A 22,634-nucleotide genomic window follows, 5' to 3' on the forward strand; every position below is an offset into this window, starting at 1 on the left:
TGTAACTTCAACTCCATAGGGAAAGACATTGCTCTACTGGGCACAAGAGTGTAGGTGCTGAAGTTCCCTTATTGAATAATGCTGCCTTTGAGTCATCTAGACATGTGGTTTGACAGAGTAGATTTTAGATCAAGTTCAGGTCATCTTGCTCCAAGGCTTTCTGGAGAGTAACTTTCAAGCCAAACGAAGTTTGTGAGCTTTTTACTCTGCAGACTTACGGTGGCTTCTAACCCCAAAGAGATCATCAACTTTCAGCTCCTCCAAGAAGAATGGCTTGTCAGCTTCAGCTTCCAACAAAGAGAATGGATTGTCAGGTGTTAGCTTCCCAGAAGAGACAGAATAGATAAACATAGCACTTTTTGAGGGAAGCTATAACCTCTGGTTATAGGTTCAAGGCATGTTCCAATTACAGATCCAATGCCTGCTTAAAGATGTGTTATTTATTCCAATACATCCAGAGTTCAAATAGCAGTTTACAAACCTAAAATGAATGTCCTTTTGAGTGCCTTCTTGTCTGAAGAAATCACGGCAGTGGTGTCCACTCAACTCTGATTTACACATTTGTTATCAAATGAAGCACAGAGCTAAGTGTTGGTAGACTGCAGTTCACCCATTCAATTTAATATTCACTCAGGAATGTAGGTGGGGGGTGCAGTTGGATTTCTGCATCCCTGTTAAATCTACTGTCTTAGCAGGCCTTGGGTGCCACTAAAAACCTCGCAAAATAGGTAATGCCGACTTTGTCCTACATTGTTGTATTAATAATTATTTACCGGTACAAATTTTTATACATCTGTTTTCTCAAGCTGTTTATTCCATTACAATATTGCAGGTGGTGGGTGATTTACCAGCAACATTGTATATAGTGTAGGCCACAGTGTTACCCCCCATCCTTGAAATTATTGAGTAATTGTCTGTAATCTTGATTGGCCACCCAATAATCCATAGATGCCAATGGGATTGCTGCATCCAGTCTTGAAGTAAATTGAATTTAGTGAATTTTCAAAGGCAGAACACTGCAACTGAATTTCTATAATATTTGTTTACTTTTGCATGGTACTTCTGTTCATATTCTGTTGTTCCTTGCATTGGTTGCCTGCCAAAATGTCCCTAACCTTACCATTTTGCTTGGTGCAACACAAGGTTTTGAATCAGTGTGAAAACCTAATTTGTCACACACTTAACATAACAGCTCCAGCAACTGAGAGTCTGTGAGATTTCAGCAACTGCACTTCTTAAATGTGACATGCATTTCATCTAACACTTGTTGCAGGTTGTTTTGAGAAATCTGATATTGCCTTCAGTTAGTCACAGGATCTACCCGCACTCCCAAAGTAAATGTATTTGTGTAACATTAATTTCTTTTCAATAATTCATCTTATAATGCAAAACAGTTTTCTGACCTCCTACATACAGCAAGGCAGAAAATGTATGTAGCATTTAGGTGCAGTCAAATACTTACTTAGTTCACTGTTCTGAAAGTTGGAGCATTTGAAATTATTATTTACTTCATTAAAGAGAAACAGAGGTAATAATTTAGCAAATTAAATATTTTTGTAACAATGAGTTATATTTAAAAATATCAGTAATGACAAAATGCAGTTGCATGTATTAGTAACATAAAATATAGGATTTTGAATAACCTTCTATTAAATCATGTCATTCACTCAACAGAATATTGGTATGATAAACTGTAAAGTAGTGGCACTGTTCTGCACACCCTTCATCTGCTCAATTTAACGTGATTCAGCTTATTCTATTTTAGAAATTTGTATGCCTATTCTGACTGTGATTCAATTTAAAATTTTTATGCCTTTTTTGTGAACATGCATTTTGTGAATGGGATTCAGTTTAAAACATGTGCATTTGCTCTTTTTATTTGTGCTTTTATTGTATTTAAATTAAAAATTTGCATATTTTCCTTTTTGTTTAAAAATGGCTGTTCTTCACAATATTTGATTTCTTATTTCTACTGTATTTAATTATTTATCGGTTACACCTAAACCACATTCCCCTACACCGGTCAGTTATTCCCAGTGTAGTGTGAAGTGAAAGTTATTCTTTTGTCCTATACTTTGTAATAATCCTTTCAACTGAGTAAGTATGGATGTGTGCTTCAGTTTGCCTTGTGATGAAGTGGTGCTCTCCAGGGCTTGCAGTTGCCATGTGACTAATTAATGTCGGGGTAGGCTCTGGATCTCTGTTAACCTGAGCTGGATAGTCAGTTCCATATACAGTCATGTGCTGACTTAAGTCTGCATTTGGTACTGGCCAGTTGTTCTACATATTCATTTGTTATTTTGAGCTGTGTGTGCAGTTTAGGGCTGTAAGCAGCCAGTGCCTTTACTTGCATCGTGAGCAAAGCAGAAACAAGCTTGGGGTGAAATGACTTTCTGTCACAGGACAAAGATGTGCACACATCAGTGCTTGTCACATTGGTTTATTGGGACCACCACTAAACCTCACCTGCATATATCTGGGATTTGGGAATAAAGACTACACAGACATTGGGGGGGGAAAAGTGCAGAATACACATGGAGAAAGCTTGGAGTGCAATTCAAACACAGGGTGCTGCATCTGTGAGGCATTAGTATTAACCACAGGGTCACCATGTGACCCCATAGACTTACTTCAGAAAAAAGGGAATGTTTAAAGTGGAAAACAGTTAATGTGTAAAAAAACAAGAGTTGTGAGAAATTGCGTGTGAATATAATGTGAATATAATGCAATAAAAAGTTATTTTTCACTATTCATCTGAAAAATTAAAAATGTTTTTAAAAGGTACAAGTCTTAAGTCACAGTTTCTCGCAGGTTCTTATTTGGTGTGTACAGTATTTGGGGCTCCTTTATACCAACAGCAATACACCTACATAATGCTTCACTGTAACTGGGACTGCCAAGTTAGAAGTTTCCTTTTTAAATGTTCTTCCTTTTTAGTTATTCTCATGTGTGTTCAGACCATATTGTGGGTGTGTGTGTGTATATATATATATATATATATATATATATTTATGTACAGTATCTACTTTTGTATTTTTTTATTTGTTTAAAGAGATTCTGTAAAAAGTTAAATTTCCATCTGGGGACAAATAAAGAACTGTCTGTCTGTCTGTCTCTATAGCGGTAAGACGGAAAACTGAACATAGCATGACAGTCATTGTTGGATGTCTTGGTGGCATAGTTCGAGAGGTCCTCTTACCTCCAGAATCCTGAGATAGATACCTGACCCAGTCATTGCTTGTATGCATATTTCACATTCTCCCCATGGACTTTTCTCCATGTACTCTGGTTTTACTTGCACATCTCAAACACCTTCAGGTTAGGCTAAATTGCATTTTTAAATCGAATCTCTATGAATATAACTGAAAATGTGCCTGGCAATGAACTGGCTCCCCAGTCAGAATTAGCTTCTGCCTTGCACTTCATCCTGTCAGGATAGGCTCTGCGCCTAACAGCCTTGAAACAGAATAGGTAGATTAAGTAATGAAAGGACAAGAGTTGGTAAGTTGCTCAGCACTGACGTCCCAAAGAGAAGCCTGCCTCTTTGTGTTTTTGCCTGATTTCTGCATGTATGTGAATGTGCCTGTATCTTTGTTTTTGTTGTTGGATGTGTGAATTTTCTTTCATAGCCTTTCTTTAAGACATTGAATTGGTGCTGTCTTGTTTCAAGGGATAGCTTTGCTCTGAAATACTCACTTTGAAGAGGTTGTGTTACTGACACTTTCTAGCACAGTGCAGAGTTGTTTACATGGCAGGCGCAAGGGTCCTGAATGTGCATCTGTCTACTGCGTGGAATGAATTTCAAGAACACTGTACTTACATAACCATTTGAGTAGCTGTCAACCGTGGGCTAACACTGATTGGAAGCTTTCTAGTCCCAAAGAGCTTTGCTATTATTTGCAGTGTAAATAATTGTGATCTAACTAAACTTGGCAGGGGGTGGTCACAAGAGATTTGCTTTGTAGGCATTTAACCATTAAAAAAAAGCCACCCAGTCTGTGTATCATCACCAATTCATACATTCAGTCACTCTGGTACCACATAGTACGGATGTAATCATTTTCTAAAACAAAAATAAAAAGATTAATTTGTTTAACCTTGCAGAGCTGGCAGTGTGCATTTTCAGGGTGTTATGACTTATTAACTCTTGATCACTTATTAACGAGATCACGGCAAGGCAAGGTGCATGCAAGTGCCTTCTCAGATTTTAATTCTGAAATAGGCACGTCTCTCATTTCCCAAAGCTCCTGACTGCAGCCTGGTTTTTCTCTGGCAGTAGTATGTTTCATCCAACAGTAAAACTAATTGATTTATTTATTTTTGTTTGAATTTTTTTGGCAGTGGTTATGAAAGCTTGAGAGTCACAGCTTCAGCACTGGGCATTCTGGTGTGTAGACTTTACTGTACCTTGCTCTGCTGTCAGCGCCACTCAGTGTTCCAATAAACAGCTCTCACAATTCAGGCGTCACACACTTTCTTGGAGCTGCAAAATGCATCCACAGAAGTTTTATAAATAGACTTTCACACGCTGTTGAACTCCAGCCCATGGTGATGCTTAAAATTTTTTCCTTCAGGATTCTCTGCTGAGTAATCATTAGATACTTTAGGGTTACAATCTTGTGACCTTTACAACGTAAGGAAAAAAGTAGAAAAAAAACAAGATTGCGTAAGTGTTTTTCACCTGTTGTTTTGCTTCACGGTGCATCATAATACTTTAGAATAAATTTCTTCATGCATATGCTTTGGTTAAAAAGCATTTCCAGGTTGTATGTTTTGCTTTTATTCTTGATATCATTACATACACATTAGACTTCCAGTAGGCTGCTTATGTCTGCTTAGTGAACAATGGAAATCAATTTAGTTACTGACCCTGCATAAATCAAATGTTAAGGGTGCAGGACATTGGTGCCTATCCTGGCATCATTAAACACAAGGCAAAAGTCAACACTGGACAAGCTGCCAGTCCTTTATAGAGCACAGTCTTGCATGAGTCCACACTAACACACACCGAGAAAATTTAAATAGCAATTAATCAAAAATGAATGTCTTAGGAGTTTGGCAGGGAAAAAAAATGAGACACTTGACAAACAAAGTCTCCTGGAGCTGTGAAGTAGCAGTGTAAACCACTGTCCCTCAGTGCCACCCCAGTGGAAGTGAGAGTGGTGACTTGTTACATATTGAGTAGCACATGCTATTAAATAAAGTCACTGTACTCTGTATATATGACAGTTTTGACCCTATGACAGTGTTTCCCTAACTTTGTGGTGTCACAACCTAGTTTTTCACATGCCAGTATGTTTGTGACTACCCTTTCCCCTTCTGTGAATTTAGCTCAATTGTAGGGTTTTTGTCCCGGGTCCTCCCTGTGTGGAGTTTGCATGTTCTCCCCATGTCTGTTTGAGCTTCCTCCCACAGTCCAGAGCCATGCAGTTTAGGTCAGTTGGCAATCCTAAATTGGCCTTAGTGTGTGGTTGGGGTGTGTGTGTGTGTGTGTGTGTGGAGATGTGTGTGTCTGTATTCACCTTGCAGTGGACTGGTGCCCTGTCCTGGGTATGTTCCTTTCTTGCACCCAGTGCTAGTTGGGATAGGCTCCAGTAGACCCCAGTGACACTGTTCAGGACTAAGCAGGATAGAAAATGACTGACTGACTGTAATAAGGGAGTGGTCCCATGTGATCATCAGAACATCAGGTGAATCGAGCGTGATCATTTTCTTCCTTGGTTAATCGAACATGAATGTCAAAGCATGGGTTGGGGAAGTCATCCAGGATTGTCTGTGTTCTACCTGTGATGCTGCTTCTGTGAATTGAATGCAGTCATTGGACTGGTGGATGGGGTTTCTTCAGGGAGCAGCAGCAGCCCACCTACAATGCCTACAGTGCTGCTAAATGAACCTATTAGTTCTGAACAAAATGATAATTTACATCTTTATTACTTAGCTTCTCACAAAGCAAATGCCTGTTCTTTGCCATCTTCCGATGGACTTCATGCACAGCATGGTGTTTTTCAAAGTTCTTTATGCCAACACATGCATATTTATAAGCTTAAAAAAGCCAAGAAGTGTTGTTGAAACGTTGTAGCACTACATTGTACCAAGAGAAAACATAGCAGATCCTGGAAGAATGAGACATGATAACATTTTACGGACTAGTAAGCACAATTTTCATTTTTGGACACTTGTCACTGAGTTTATTGGCTATCGTCACCACAGTCTGTAAAGATAGGATGAGACCACATCTTTATTACTTAGCTTCTCACAAAGCAAATGCCCGTTCTTTGTCATCTTCCAATGGACTTCATGCACAGCATGGTGTTTTTCAAAGTTCTTTATGCCTACACATGCATGTTTGTAAGCTTAAAAAAGCCAAGAAGTGTTGTTGAAACGTTGTAGCACTACATTGCACCAAGAGAAAAGAAAGCAGATCCTGGAAGAAAGAGACATGATAACATTTTACGGACTAGTAAGCACAATTTTCGGTTTTGGACACTTGTCACGGGGTTTATTGGCTAGCGTCACCACAGTCTGTAAAGATAGGATGAGACCTCCTTTTTGCATTTTCGTAAGGAGTATGCACTTTGTATAAGAAAGTCAGCCAATGTTTGACTTACATGTTATAACCAGTGATTGGAGTCAGAGGTTTGGCCATCTGGAGTCCAAGGTCACCAAGCCTAATGGGCAACTTCATTTAGTTTTTCATGCATTTGATTTATAGGGGGTGGTCTACCCAGCACAGCCTTGCTTCCGCTATCCTTAGGTGAGACAAAATCCAGCTGTGTTTGCAGTCACCGTATTCAAGCTGTTCATTTAAGAAAAGTGTTGCTAATATGTCTGCGATTCCCGTTTGGTAGAAACCTACTTCTGTGAGAGATTTAAATTGCCAAGGCCTTTTGTAATTGCGTAATTAGCATGTTTAATTTCAGAACATATCTCATAGCCCAGGCAACACTGTAGTAACTATGAGCATTATGGTTTTTGTGGGTTTAGTTCATAACTAATGTGGCTCAGTTTCAGTTAGCCTTTTTTAAGGTATAGAGAAGATCTTATATTAAACTAGAAATGAAGTAAACATTCTTAAAGAATAATTTCAGTATTTTAAGTTATTTCTTGACAGTTATGGTATATATTAGTTTGCCAAATTAAATTGTTTTGTAAAGTGAAGCATATGTTATAAATTAAAAAAAAACTAGTCTACTCTTGGTGCTTTATAATGGAGCTATCAGGTCTTGGGATCCCATTTTGATGAAAAGCCTTAAAACTTACTAAATACATCCTTTTTTCAAGGCAAAAAATGTTACTGAGTATTGATTTGCATCTTGAGATTACACACACATTGTGAAACAGTGTATCATAAAGCATACCACCGTCACAATTCAAGAAAACTTAACTCCAGGAAATAGTACAAAGAAGCAGTTTACTTTTGTTGTTGCAAGCATGTCTCAGAAATCGAAACCTTTTACTTCCGAGTGGATGTATACTAAGTCTGAATTCTTTTCTTCACTTTAGAATGCAATTTCATGTGGCAAACTAATAAATACGATGATTGTAGAGAAATAACGTCAATTTGAAAAATACCAAAGTTATCCATTAAATGTATTTGTGTTTATCAGGGTGGCTCAGTTGTTAGTGCAGCTCACAGCCCCAGACTGCTAGGTTCTGAATCCCGGCTTGGTCTCTGTCCGAGTTGACTTTTCTTATTCTCCAAGTTTTCCTCTCCAAGACTTGCATGTTGAGATAACTGAGATATTGCATAAGTTCAGCATGCAATGGACCCATACCCACTTTCTCCTAACGCTTCTAGAATAGGCACAGGCTTCTGTACTCTAAGCTTTGAAAAATGGATTGAGGGATGAGTGTTTTTTTTTTTTTTTGCCCCCAACAGCAGGGTTTGTATAAATGTGTAAAGTATGTAAATTGCAGGTAGTGTGTACATTTTTGTGTCAAACATTTTACATTACAACAAGGTTATTGAATCTGAAGTAACTTTCAGTGAAACGAAACCTTCATAGTTATGTCAAAATGTGTAGTTTAACAGTACTGAGAAAAAAAAATTGTATGATTTGTGGCTTAGACATATGCATAACTTATTTTTTATTATCACAATTGAACTTATTCTGGAAATTAAATATCAATGCGATTATTTAAGAAAACTAGCATCTACCTGTTTAAGGAAAAAAAACAACAGATTGACCATTTCTTTTGCACAGAAATGACAGGGAAGCACAAGTAGCTTCAAATCTATGTGCCATCTTGTACCTTGTCTTGTTATCTCCGTCACACTTGAGGGTGCAGTTTTTGCTCATGCACAGTCAGTATTTTTAAGCATTGCTATTTTATTCAAATATTAATGCTGTTATTGCTTTTAATTGTCGCATGAACCAAAAAATAAAACCATTTATATTAACACTAAAAAAAATGCTTTTCTTGATTTAATGTTATGACTACTTTTTGTTTGGTATGGGCTTCTGCTAAAAAGTATGCATGTCTGTATTATATTGTACCCATCCACAGTGGGGCCATCAGCCAGCTGTTCATGAAACTCCTACATGCAAGTAAACACGTGTGGTAGTGATCACTCTTTCCAAAGAGCATCCATGGTGAGATTAAGGTAATTCCATAATTTACCGTTCTTCCCACCTCATTAGTACTTCAGTATCATTCACTGAGACCATTTGTATTACTGGTAAAAAAGACACATAAACACCATACAAGGGGAAAAACTTGTGACTATCAGGTTATTGCTTTTGTATTAGATGCAGATACCCTTGACTGACTATCGATTAACTGACTATCTGTTTATATTCCAAGTAGTTATAATTAATACCTTGTTTCTCTTTCTCCATATATGTATATATTATATATGATTTATTAATTCTCATTTGCACTAATTGGAAAGCTTGTCACTAAGGGATTCGATTTATAGCCCAAACTAATGAAAAATTGTCAAATGGAATAACTTTCATCTCCTTTGTCCCAGAAGCAAAGCCCTGCAGTGGTAAGTTCTGAAAAAATCAATGAATAACTTGAAAACCAGGAAAGTTTGCTCCGAATAAATTGATGAATATTCTCTGTCTGTAGAAAAGTGCAGTTTAAGGTTAAGTTTAATTTCTAGCTATTTTGTAAAAATGTTTATTGTGGTTATATTTTTATTACATGGATTATATTTTCTATTGTGTAACATCTCGGGACATGTGTAGTATATTTGCATATACAGTACAGGTTTCTGTGTGATTTAAGTATAATGGCATCTTTGTCTTTACCTAATTCCTCCACATCTGGACTTTGAAACTCTTCAGTTTTTTCTGGCATTTATGTATTTTTTTGCATATCAAACTTGTCACTTCCTCATTTTCTTCATTTGACTGATCAGTTTTAGCAACGGTCTTAGTCCCAAAAGATATTTCTGGAATGGGCCTGTGCCTTTTGTTTCTGGCATGCTGTATTTGTACTTGATAGAATGGAATGTGGATGGAGTCATATGTCAAACATTTTTGATGCAATCAGAACTGATGAATGTTCACTGGTGTTTCAGTGTCATCTCTAATAATAAAGTAACAGCACAAATTAAATTACATTTTACTTCCCATTTTCTGATTGATTTTGCATTTTCAAGTGATTTGGATAAACGTAGATTGTATCTTATCCAAGCACTAGAAACAGATCATCAGTGAATGTCTTGTCAATTAAGATGCTGCGCTTGTCTGTGTTTATCATATGTTAAAGTCACAGAGTGAGACAGTTTGAAATCCTTTTAGCTCTAATAAATAGAACCACATAGCAGTCATACCTTTCTGTTTGTTGTTTTTTTTTTTCTTTTTTATGTTGACTTTGTCACATATAGCTGGCAAATTAGAAATCTTGGTCATATTGCTTCTGCTATTTGTGAGCATTGGCGTTAACTACTTTAGCCACACTAGCCCAGTATGACTGAACATGCTCTATAATGGACTGGTGCCTCCATCCTATTTGGTCCTCTCTTCCGGGTCTGATCCCTTTCTCCTCCCTGGCTAGGATGTCCATTTATTGCCTGTTAGGAGCCTCCCGCCTGGGTAAGGAACCATCCCCTCTTCTGGGCGGGATACCCTTCCAGCCCCTGTGGCATCACAACAGTAACAATAGAATATCAGATGAGTAATCAAACTACATTTCTGTTCAAACATTTGATGTGTAACTTAATAAATTAACTTAATAAATTAAGTTTAATTATCACTACTTGATGCCAAGAGTGTTTGGGTTTCTCCAGCTAGTCTGTCGCTGTTAAGCTGCCAATGGAGTAACTCACTAAGACTTTGCTAGACTTGGTAATCTTGCAGGCTCCCTTCATCTTGTTAACATTCATGTTTGTTAATATTGGAGCCCTTTCGACATATAATAACATTGTTTTAACATGTTTGTCTTTCAGTTGGCCTTCTTCAGAATTTGACCCAAGCCACATCAGGCTGATAGTGTATCAGGACTGTGAGAGGCGTGGAAGAAACGTCCTGTTTGACTCAAATGCAAAGAAGAAATTGACCACTGAAGAAGTATCTATTTCGGTAAGAAAAAAGGAAAACCAAAAATTATTTTTTTAATCCTAATGCTATCTTCTTTACCTTCTAATAAACATTTTAGGCATATAGTGACATGTTTTAAGTTTTCTGTTACAGCAGTCTTATAATAACTCCAAAAGAAAGAGCAGCAAATTATAAATAACGCATATACTGAAGCAGGAGAAAATGTCTTTCCTCACCTTAAGTAATACTTAAAGAGACTGGATTTACTAAAAGGTGAATCTTTATTTTCCTTGCATACACAAGGGAGGGATGTGGAAAGGAAGAGAGTAACAAAGGAAAACTTAGACAAAGCAGTCATGCATCCTGTCTGGGCCTTCCTCGGTAGGTTCATGCTCCTTTCTGTTACATGGAAAACCTCCCCATTTCTCCAGTATGAAAAGCAATCCCCTTCTTACCCACACCCTTTTTATGTCTGGACCTTAGCCTCTCTTCCCCCAGCCAGTGCACTTTCTGTCTAAACGCGTCCTGCCTTCAAAGTAACCTGACAGTAAGTGACTTATGAAGCCCGCTTAAGGGTTATTCTTTAGGGAAAGTCACAGCATTGTTTTTGATGTGAAGGGTTGCCCTCTGAGGATACAAGATGAGCAAGTCAAATCTTTCTTTCATGGCCTCTAGTACCCTTCTCTAATGAGCTCTGAGTGACAACTGAAGGTTAAAATCTTCAAGGGTGCTCCTGGACTGTCTATCCCATTAACAGGCAAGGTAGTTTGCTGTTATTGTAGCCAGAGACTGTTTAATGCCTCTGATAGGCTTGGGGGGCTGTGTGTAGTTGTCTTTGTCTTCTTGAACTTCAGGTACGGGGTGCCACCAAAATGTCAGTGCTCATCCAACTTTGTGGCCTTGCCTGTGCACAGTGCCTTGCACAGTTATTTCTCTGACACTGTGGTTTTTTCTCTTATTAGAAGGTGTCTTGTTGAAATATAACTTTGTCTTGTGCCACCCTTTAGACCACCTTTTGATTTTTACCACCTAATCTTTACCGGGTTTGCCCCGCCATTAAGACATTCAACTTGTTTTCTGTTCAAAAATTAATCTCTGGAAACAGAAGTGAATTAATCTAATATGTATCTCATAATTTTTGTAGACCATTTTGGCTGAGCCGAACACTTGACTTGATTTTAATGTATATGAAAATGTCAGGGCATTTTAATGTCCTGTGTCTCACAATGAGCTGTGTGTCACTCTGTACCAGAAAAAATGACATTTGAAAGCAGATTATTGGACAAATGAATTAGGCTCTAATATTATGTTTATGATTACTAACAAACTGATTTTATTACATTTTTGTAAGAATCATTGTAATTTGACTTTTGCTGCTGCTGTGTCTCTGTTGGGATTTGGTACTATTGATAATGTAGATAGACAGATAGATACTTTATTAATCCCAAGGGGAAATTCACAAGATGTTTATGATGCAGTAGTTTATCTCCTTATGTATAAAACCCATAAAGGCTGTTGTATTTTTATCATGTTTGTGTAGTACTAAACTCTTAGCCAAATGTAAATATAGAAAAAGAATGGTTGAGGCCATATTGTAAATTCCATCCATCCATCCATCTTCTTCTGCTTATCCGAGGTCAGATCGCAGGGGTAGCAGCTTGAGCAGAGATACCCAGACTTCTCTCTCCCCGACCACTTCTTCTAGCTCTTCCGGGAGAATCCTGAGGCGTTCCCAGGCCAGCTGGGAGACATAGTTCCTCCAGCGTGTCCAGGGTCTTCCCTGGGGCCTCCTCCCGGTTGGATGTGCCCGGAACACCTCACCAGGGAGGCGTCCAGGAGGCATCCTGATCAGATGCCCGAGCCACCTCAATCTGACTCCTCTCGATGTGGAGGAGCAGCGGCTCTACTCTGAGCCCCTCCCGGATGACTGAGTTTCTCACCCTATCTTTAAGGGAGAGCCCAGATACCCTGCGGAGGAAACTCATTTCAGCCGCTTGTATTCGCGATCTCGTTCTTTCGGTCACTACCCATAGCTCATGACTATAGGTGTGGGTAGGAACGTAGATCGACTGGTAAATTGAGAGCTTTGCCTTACGGCTCAGCTCCTTTTTCACCACGACAGACCAATGCAGAGCCCGCATCACTGCGGACGCCACACCGATCCGCCCGTCGATCTCATGCTCCATTCTTCCCTCACTCGTGAACAAGACCCCGAGATACTTGAACTCCTCCACTTGAGGCAGGATCTCGCTCCCAACCCTGAGAGGGCACTCCACCCTTTTCCGGCTGAGGACCATGGTCTCGGATTTGGAGGTGCTGATTTCCATCCCAGCCGCTACACACTCAGCTGTGATCCGATCCAGAGAGAGCTGAAGATCACGGCCTGATGAAGCAAACAGGACAACATCATCTGCAAAAAGCAGTGACCCAATCCTGAGTCCACCAAACCGGACCCCCTCAACACCCTGGGTGCGCCTAGAAATTCTGTCCATAAAAGTTATGAACAGAATCGGTGACAAAGGGCAGCCCTGGCGGAGTCCAACTCTCACTGGAAATGGGTTCGACTTACTGCCGGCAATGCGGACCAAGCTCTGACACCGGTTGTACAGGGACCGAACAGCCCTTATCAGGGGGTCCGGTTCCCCATATTTCCGGAGCACACCCCACAGGATTCCTTGAGAGACACGGTCGAACGCCTTTTCCAAGTCCACAAAACACATGTAGACTAGTTGGGTGAACTCCCATGCATCCTCCAGGACTCTGCTAAGGGTGTAGAGCTGGTCCACTGTTCCGCGACCAGGACGAAAACCACACTGTTCCTCCTGAATCTGAGGTTTGACTATCCGACGGACCCTCCTCTCCAGAACCCCCGAATAGACTTTTCCAGGGAGGCTGAGGAGTGTGATCCCTCTGTAGTTGGAACACACCCTCCAGTCCCCCTTCTTAAAGAGGGGGACCACCACCCCGGTCTGTCAATCCAGAGGCACTGTCCCTGATGTCCATGCGATGTTGCAGAGACGTGTCAACCAAGACAGTCCTACAACATCCAGAGCCTCGAGGAACTCCGGGCGTATCTCATCCACCACCAGGGCCCTGCCACCAAGGAGTTTTTTGACCACCTTGGTGACCTCAGTCCCAGAGATGGGGGAGCCCACCTCCGAGTTCCCAGGCTCTGCTTCCTCATTGGAAGGCATGTTAGTGGGATTGAGTAGGTCTTCGAAGTACTCCCCCACCGACCTACAACGTCCCGAGTCGAGGTCAGCAGCGCACCATCCCCACCATACACAGTGTTGACACTGCACTGCTTCCCCCTCGGACGGTGGACCAGAATCTCCTTGAAGCCGTCTGAAAGTCATTCTCCATGGCCTCCCCAAACTCCTCCCATGCCCGAGTTTTTGCCTCAGCAACCACTGAAGCCACCTTCCGCTTGGCCTGCCAGTACCTATTAGCTGCCTCCAGAGTCCCACAGGACATAAGGCACCGGTAGTACTCCTTCTTCAGCTTGACGGGATCCCTCACTGCCGGTGTCCACCAACTGGTTCGGGGATTGCCGCCACGACAGGCATCAACCACCTTACGGCCACAGCTCTGGTCAGCTGCCTCAACGATAGAGGCACGGAACATGGCCCATTCTGTCTCAATGTCCCCCACCTCCCTTGGGACGTGGTCAAAGTTCTGCCGGAGGTGGGAGTTGAAGCTACTTCTGACAGGGGGCTCTGCTAGATGTTCCTAGCAGACCCTCACAACACGTTTGGGCCTACCACGCCTGACCGGCATCCTCCCCCCACCATCGAAGCCAACTCACCACCAGGTGGTGATCAGTTGACAGCTCCGCCCCTCTCTTCACCCGAGTGTCCAAGACATGTGGCCGCAAGTCCGACGACACGACCACAAAGTCGATCATCGAACTGAGGCCTAGGGTGTCTTGGTGCCAAGTGCACATATGAACACCCCTATGCTTGAACATGGTGTTTGTTATGGACAATCCGTGACGAGCACAGAAGTCCAATAACAAAACACCACCTGGGTTCAGATCGGGGGGCCATTCCTCCCAATCACGCCCTTCCAGGTCTCACTGTCATTGCCCATGTGAGCATTGAAGTTTCCCAGCAGTACGAGGGAGTCCCCAGAAGGTATGCCCTCTAGCACCCCCTCCAGGGACTCCAAAAAGAGTGGGTACTCTGAACTACTGTTTGGTGCATACGCACAAACAACAGTTAGGACCCGTCCCCCCTCCCGAAGACAGAGGGAGGCTACCCTCTCGTCCACCGGGGTAAACCCCAATGTACAGGCTCCAAGTCGGGGGGCAATAAGTATGTCCACACCCGCTCGGCGCCTCTCACCGGGGGCAACTCCAGAGTGGTACAGAGTACAGCCCCTTTCAAGGAGATTGGTTCCAGAGTCCAAGCTGTGCGTCGAGGTGAGCCCGACTATATCTAGCCGGAATCTCTCAACCTCGCGCACAAGTTCAGGCTCCATCCCCTTCAGAGAGGTGACATTCCACGTCCCAAGAGCCAGCTTCTATAGCCGAGGATTGGACCGCCAAGGTCCCCGCCTTCGGTCACCACCCAACTCACACTGCACCCAACCTCCTTGGCCCCTCCCATAGGTGGTGAGCCCATGGGAAGGGGGACCCACGTTGCCTCTTTGGGCTGTGCCCGGCCGAGCCCTGTGGGTGCAAGCCCGGCCACCAGGCGCTCGCCATCGAGCCCCACCTCCAGGCCTGGCTCCAGAGGGGGGCCCTGGTGACTCGCGTCCAGGCGAGGGAAAACGCCGTCAAAATTTTTTATTCATCATAGGAGGTTATGTTGAACCACACTTTGTCTCATCCCTCACCTAGGACCAGTTTGCCTTGGGTGGCCCTACCAGGGGCATAAAGCCCCAGACAACAGAGCTCCTAGGATCATTGGGACACGCAAACCCTTCCACCATGATAAGGTGGCGGTTCGAGGAGGGGATATATTGTAAATTCATATTATAAATATTGTAAATATTTACATATTGTAAATTCCTCTGACCTATTGAAAGTGATTCTGTAGTTTTTGAATCATTGCTGTTTGACCATGGTGAAAAAGCATCCTTTGCAGTAGAATAGAAAAGTATTCAAAAGCAAATGGAATTATGAAAAGCAAATGGAATTAAGAAAAATATAGTTTAAACATTTTTCATCAAAACAAGACCGCAATAATTAATAATTTCATTCCATATAAGTTATAATGAATGGTTATACCCGTGCAGTATCACAGACACCTATTTTTTAGGAAAACGTCTCAAGAGACAGTTGCCTTTGGAGATATGTGTTGTATCTATATCAGAACTGTATTTTTTAGATATTACCTTTAATTTTATGGAGAATGTCTTTGAGAGTTTTCAGTTCTTTCTGTTGTATCGGTGTTTTCTATTCAGTCAACTTATGTCAGTAAAGTTAAAATTGTGTTTTTTCTGCCAGTATGTTTTCTACCATGCATTAATGGCTGAATAGGTTATTACAAGCCCCCTGCTCGCTTCGCTCGCCTACCCCTGGCGTTGGGTATCCTGAAATACATTAGTTGAGCTCATTCGTTTTGGAGCCGTGCCCGCTTTGCCCGTGGCATTTCAGATGCTCGTTGTAGGCACCTGCGTTCATTGATTTTATCCAGGCGGGCTCGTGTTTGTATATCCGTCAGTTGAGCTCGTTCGTTTTGAACCTGTGCCTTTTTTCCTTCCGCAGTTTCAGACGCGCGTTGTAGGCGCCTGCGTTCATTGATCTTATCCAGGTGGGCTCGTGTTTGTATCATTGAGCTGTATTGTGTTTGAATTTGGTGTAAAGCGTTCAGCGGTTTGTACAAACCCAAGCAGCACATTATTTCTAACTTCTCTGCAGTAGTGCCACTCACAATATGGAGGTGACGCCTGCGCCTTCACTCCGCAGTAGTGCCACTGACAATATGGCGGTGACGCCTGCGCCTTCCGTACTATGTCGGGTTTCACTATGCTGTGTAGGTGCCTTTGCCTTTCGTACTTTCCTGCGCCTTCCGTACTATCTTTGTGGACCTGTGGGGCCTTCATATCCTCTTCCGTTTGAATCTGGGCTGCAGCGCAGAATCCTCTTTTTTGTGTGGCTGTGTCATTAGTCGTTAGCTATGGGCGGGTTGTTGCTTCATTTCTCATTCACGTCAGTTGAGCTCTTTCGTTTTTGTGCCGTGACTCCTTTCTTCGTGGTGGATACGACTTCGCTTGCGGTTTATGAGACGCGCGCTGTACGCGCCTGCGCAGTATGTCTCATGGTCCCTTCGCCGGGTACCTGCATCCATGCCATCCGGTTTACCATTCTCGGTTAGTAATATGGATGGAATTTCTGGGCCATTTGTTGGATAACCCATCTTAAAGCCTTAATTAACACATATTTCTTTCCCCATCTTGAAACAAAATGACAGAATGAATATACAATGATGCAAAATGAATTATAAGCAAAATGTCTGTGTCACCTCCACATGCATTGCAGAATTGAGTACATTATTTAGTAGGAGTGGGAAATGAGGTCATTGGATAATGTCTTGAAAATTGGAGTGCTAATTACTTTTTTTCAAAATTCTGGCCGATTACAAGCATATAATGAAATACAATTCAATGATATAACTCTCCACCAAAATGCGATTTGCTTTGAAAGCACCATCAGTTCCCCCTTCATCTATTAAAAAGATGGAGAGCCAGACTTGGACAACAGCAGGCATCAGTATAAACTTGGGCTGCCTGTCATGTGACCTCCTATATGTGAGGAGCAGCAGCAACAGAGAACAGTTTATTTAAGCCCCTAACATAAGTTAAAATGTAATGTACCAAGAAGTGCTGCGTTGACGTGCATTACTTGAAATACTGCATATGCTCAATGATTTAACTGTGTTTCACCTGCTTTGAATATACAGTAATCCCTCCTCCATCGCGGGGGTTGCGTTCCAGAGCCACCCGCGAAATAAGAAAATCCGCGAAGTAGAAACCATATGTTTATATGGTTATTTTTATATTGTCATGCTTGGGTCACAGATTTGCGCAGAAACACAGGAGGTTGTAGAGAGACAGGAACGTTATTCAAACACTGCAAACAAACATTTGTCTCTTTTTCAAAAGTTTAAACTGTGCTCCATGACAAGACAGAGATGACAGTTCCGTCTCACAATTAAAAGAATGCAAACATATCTTCCTCTTCAAAGGAGCAAACAAATCAATAGGGCTGTTTGGCTTTTAAGTATGCGAAGCACCATGGCACAAAGCTGTTTAAGGCGGCAGCTCACACCCCCTCCGTCAGGAGCAGAGAGAGAGAGAGAGAGATAGAGAGAGACAGATAAAAAAAATCAATACGTGCCCTTCCTGCTTTTAAGTATGCGAAGCACCGTTCAGCATGTCGTTTCAGGAAGCAGCTGCACAAAAGATAGCAACGTGAAGATAATCTTTCAGCATTTTTAGACGAGCGTCCGTATAGTCTAGGTGTGCGAACAGCCCCCCTGCTCACACCCCCCTACGTCAGCGCGAGAGAGAGAGAGAGAAAGTAAGTTGGGTAGCTTCTCAGCCATCTGCCAATAGCGTCCCTTGTATGAAATCAACTGGGCAAACCAACTGAGGAAGCATGTACCAGAAGTTAAAAGACCCATTGTCCGCAGAAACCCGCGAAGCAGCGAAAAATCCGCGATATATATTTAAATATGCTTACATATAAAATCCGCGATGGAGTGAAGCCGCGAAAGGCGAAGCGCGATATAGCGAGGGATTACTGTACTGTATAAATGATTCATCTGTGTTCACTGTAAGATTTTGACCCTGCTTACAGTTTAAACTTCATAGGCTTTATTTCTAAAGTCTATTATTAAAATAAGGTGTCACTGAAAATTGCATACATATACATATTGGCACCATTAAATTTTACCAATTAGGCTGACACACAGAACTTCTGGATATGAAAGGAAAACCCATGCAGATAATGAACAGTGTGTAACTAGTGCCCAGGACAGCACCACTATCCACTAGAACACCTCATATTCACTTAATAATAATAAAAAGGACAAAGGTTACATTTACAGCAGCCTTATAATACAGTTATTAGAGACTATGTACAACAATCAATAACTGATTTGAAAAAAGGCACCTTAGCCAGTATTTCAAAAACTTAAAAAGTCTGATGCAATTCACCCTCCTTGTTACACCTGACCATATACATTTTCTCTGGTATGATAATGGTACAAGGAATATAAATCCACATTAAAGTCCTGCAGTCCTGCACTCCATATTGGGTTCAGTATGGATTGCCAGTTTAAAAGCAGAGCTAGTGCCAAATCTGTCACAAAACTTGGCTTGATTAGTGTAGTGTTTGATTAGAAGATCAATATCTTAACCTTATTATATCTGATTCAGTGGTCACTGCCACAGGCACATGACACATGGAGTGTTTGTCAAAAGGGACAAATTACTCTAAGCCTCAGAATTGAACTCAGCTTTTCAGACATATCAGCACAGTGGGCAACATGCCTACAAGTTGCTGCCTTAGAGATCTTGGAGCAATGCTATGCGGTCCAAATCTTGAGGGATCACTCCTACAGATGAACAAACAAACCATTGGTTTATTAAAGTATGACATTGATCAAAAATTTAGCATTTGAAGTTGTGAAAATTTAGTCAGCTTTTTGTAATTTAGAGAAACTGAATTTATTTTTCAGACCTTATGCATTAATTTTTGTTTTTGTTTTTTGGTCATTCATTTTGTGCTTAATGACAATGATAATAAGGCATTTTGTTTAGGTTTCTGGTGGGGGATGTAGCAATTCTTGTCTATCAAAGAAAGGATAGAGTCAATGCTTAGAAAAAAGCATAAAGGCTGTAGGCATGTGTCAGTTGTGAATTCAGCGCATGGTGGGTGAGGTCTGTGACAGATGATTTAGTAGCTCTCCTTCAGAAATGTAAGAACAGTGGATTCACTGTGGTTTCTATCATATGACACTGTGGCTGGAGATGTTGTTTATCTTGTGTGTTGAGAGAGAGTGTGCAAAAGCAAAAGAGAGAGAGAGAGAGAGCTCACGAGTTCCAGAGAAGTCATATGACTGTCATTCACATGTTTCAGCCATTGTGTACTTAGTGAGGGCAAGTAACACATTTGTTTGATGTGAACCATTAGGAAATCAAGGCATGTCACGCATTCCACGCAGATACATACATGCTTAGCTTGTTCTGCCAAGCTATAGTGTTAAATTCCACAGTGAGTCAGTTTTGAGATCCACTAAATCTTTTTGTTTTCTTTCTTTCTTTGTTTTTTTTTTTTTTTTAGATCTTTTTACGAGAAGCTCTTATCTGCTCTTGTGAAGTACTGCTTTACAATATTGTTGTTTTTCACAGCTAGAATATAACCTTTGTTATTTATATTTTTATTAAATAGGTAAACATTAAAATCCTTGCCTAGTACTGTGAAATCTGCATATTGGCTCCTAATAAGAGAACAATCTTCACATCCATCTTTAGAGTGTAGCCAGAGTGCATATATTTTCCTGGAGGCTTATCCAGTTCAGAGTTTAAGAAAGCCAGTGATTGGGCACGAAGTAGAAATTAACTTTGGATGGGATACAACTCATTGCATGCATTCACACTTACCAGCCTAATTTAGAAAACATAGAGTTAAATCATGTAACTTGTACATCTTTGGGATTTGGGAGAAAAATAGGAGCCCTAGAGGAACCAACACACTAACACAAGAAGAACAAGAAAACTCTGCTCTGGAAATTCAGGCTGCAGTTTCATCAAGTACAAATTAGGACAAGCTTCAAGCTTTCTCTGAACCTCTGTCTAATTTAATATGATGATGAGATAAGCAGTGCTGTGTGTTTATTTTAAAATAAAATGTTTTTTGTCAAAACTTCCAAACTGGCCAGGCAGTTGTGTGGCTCAGCTCATGATGCTGTTTTGAAAAACAAGGCAGATCATGCTATTGATAAAATATATATTGGAATCATTGCGAAATCGTGGCGATGAATAGTTAGTGGAGCTACTAAAGCAGCCTGCTCCATTGCTTAAAATGATTTAGCATTTAGATTTGGGTGATTTCGAAAATGGAAACATCAGAAGTTTAATGACACTTTAGCCTTCAAATTAATTTGAGAATTTCATTTAATGCTTCTTTTCAGTAAGTAAGCTAATTTTTACTACATGCATTGATGTAGATGTACGTCTCGGAGCAGACAATGTCACAAAACCAGACAAAGTGACTTGCTGACATTTTGAAAAGTGTGTTGTTGCAAAAACAGCTTTTAAACATTTTTGCAAATGAAATGTTAAAAAAACTATACTGAATAAATTAGTTTGCTAATTCATCTTGCCATAATTTTTGAATTGTAATTTCTTTAGAATTTGATTTTAAGTGGGATTTATTTTTAGATAGTTAACACGATACATTTATGTGCATATGGTTAAGGCAACTTAGGTAGTCTATGATGAAGTCCTCCCAGGCTTTTAAAATCTTTGCCCATTTAGCTGTTATATGTGGTATAACTCTGTTAAAAATGAAATTCAGGTCCACTCTGTTTTGCTTGTCTATTATTGTTAACATCTCACATTTTTAAAAATTGTGTTATACTGCAGTAGTGCATATATTGTCTATATTATATACTTACAGTAGGTAGGTGTAATAAATACATGATTTAAATAACTACTGTTTGTGACTTGGGTCTTTTTTAATTAATTTGGTGCATTTTGATGTTTTAAGTAGTCGAGTGGTTAGACAATCTTTAAGCCATTTCCCCTTTTTTTATCTTTATTCAGAAATATTTTTTCAGTTTTGCTGAGCCTTCCTGCTTTTAATTGCACAGTGAACCTTTTGTATTCCAAGTAACTTACAATTTACGGCGGCAAACTTACTCTGCACACCAGTTATCAGTCCTGTTATGCCTTAATACAGCATTTGATACTGTCAATCAAAGTATATGACTGCCCAGAATGGAGAGCATCTTGGTTATCTCTGGCATAGATCTCTAGTGATTAAAGCACTACCTAACTGACAAGCAAGAAGTGTTTGTCAGTCTTGGCAACAGTAGGTCCAGCTTAGTGACAAAGAGCTGCCCTTTTACCTCTGATTTATTGTGTGTTTGTGTTTATATATACAGTGTATATGCAGAATGTGTGCATGTGTCTGTCTGTTCACCCTGCAGTGGGTCTGGTGCCCTGTGTACTCCAGGAATTGTTCCTTCCTTCCAACGGATGCTCGTAAGAATGGGCTCAATTTTCCCTGCAGTCCTGCTTCAGGATAAGCGGGTTTGAAAATGGATGGATGGATGGATTTTACAATAATAAGAATTTTTTCTAGAAAGGTATCTTGGAAGATCACAGTTACAATGAGAGTTTGATAAATTCTAGTGTGCTTTGTTCATTTATATTTGGCATACGTGTTTTACCAAAGAGTCTTAAAAAATTGTTTACCATACAAGTGTTTCTATGCATCTTTTTTACAGTAGGCAAACAGATGGGCAGGTGTGAATGACATGCATAGGGTCACACAATACGTTGTTAGTAAGGATTAAGTGGAATGCATTGTGGTTTAAAGTTCAATTATCAAACTTCTACAGCAGCAATTCACAGTACAGTACATTAATTGTTTTGTCATTGTGTCTTTAGATATACAATTGTCTTAGTGGTAGGACTAATGTGATTAATGTGGAGACAATAAAAAGATACTGATTTTCTTAATAGATGCTAGATGAATAATGTATTCTTTATTGTAAGAAGCTAAAACAATTTGTACATCCCTGCAGTAGTGTAACAGTGAGTTGTGAATGTTTGATCTTTCAACAGTATAAACTACATTAACCAGCAGAGCCATCCTTTTCAATTTAAAATACTTTTCTATGTTTATTTGTGAATTATAAATAGCAAAACTGAATAAAAAAAAACTCCTATTAGAGAATATAGTATTAAAGAAGCAGTTCTCCTCAATGTCAGCAATGAAGATTCTCTGAAAAGATGTTGTACTGTTGCTTTTTTTTTTTTTAAATGCTCCATTTCTGGAAAGCAGATGGTTTCAGAACAAAGGAAGACAGGCCTGCTTGTGCAAGGTTATGCCCAATTTCCCATACCAATTAATTTTTTGGAATTTTAATAATAAATTTTTGTTAAATTAAAAACAATAAGGAATGG

General features: G+C 40.4%; 1 protein-coding gene across 3 annotated transcripts in view; it reads left to right on the top strand.

Annotated features, from left to right (window-relative positions):
• fnip1 (folliculin interacting protein 1) overlaps window positions 1–22,634 on the top strand; it is a 168,465-nt gene that overhangs the window by 58,612 nt on the left and 87,219 nt on the right. For all 3 annotated transcript variants that reach the window (XM_028812810.2, XM_028812811.2, XM_051933461.1), the window contains exon 2: window positions 10,400–10,532. In XM_028812810.2, coding sequence (XP_028668643.1) covers window positions 10,400–10,532 — 133 coding nt within the window. The remainder of the gene's footprint in view (window positions 1–10,399; window positions 10,533–22,634) is intronic.

This window comes from Erpetoichthys calabaricus, chromosome 11 (genome assembly GCF_900747795.2).
Source record: "Erpetoichthys calabaricus chromosome 11, fErpCal1.3, whole genome shotgun sequence".
Classification (NCBI taxonomy): Eukaryota; Metazoa; Chordata; class Cladistia; order Polypteriformes; family Polypteridae; genus Erpetoichthys; species Erpetoichthys calabaricus.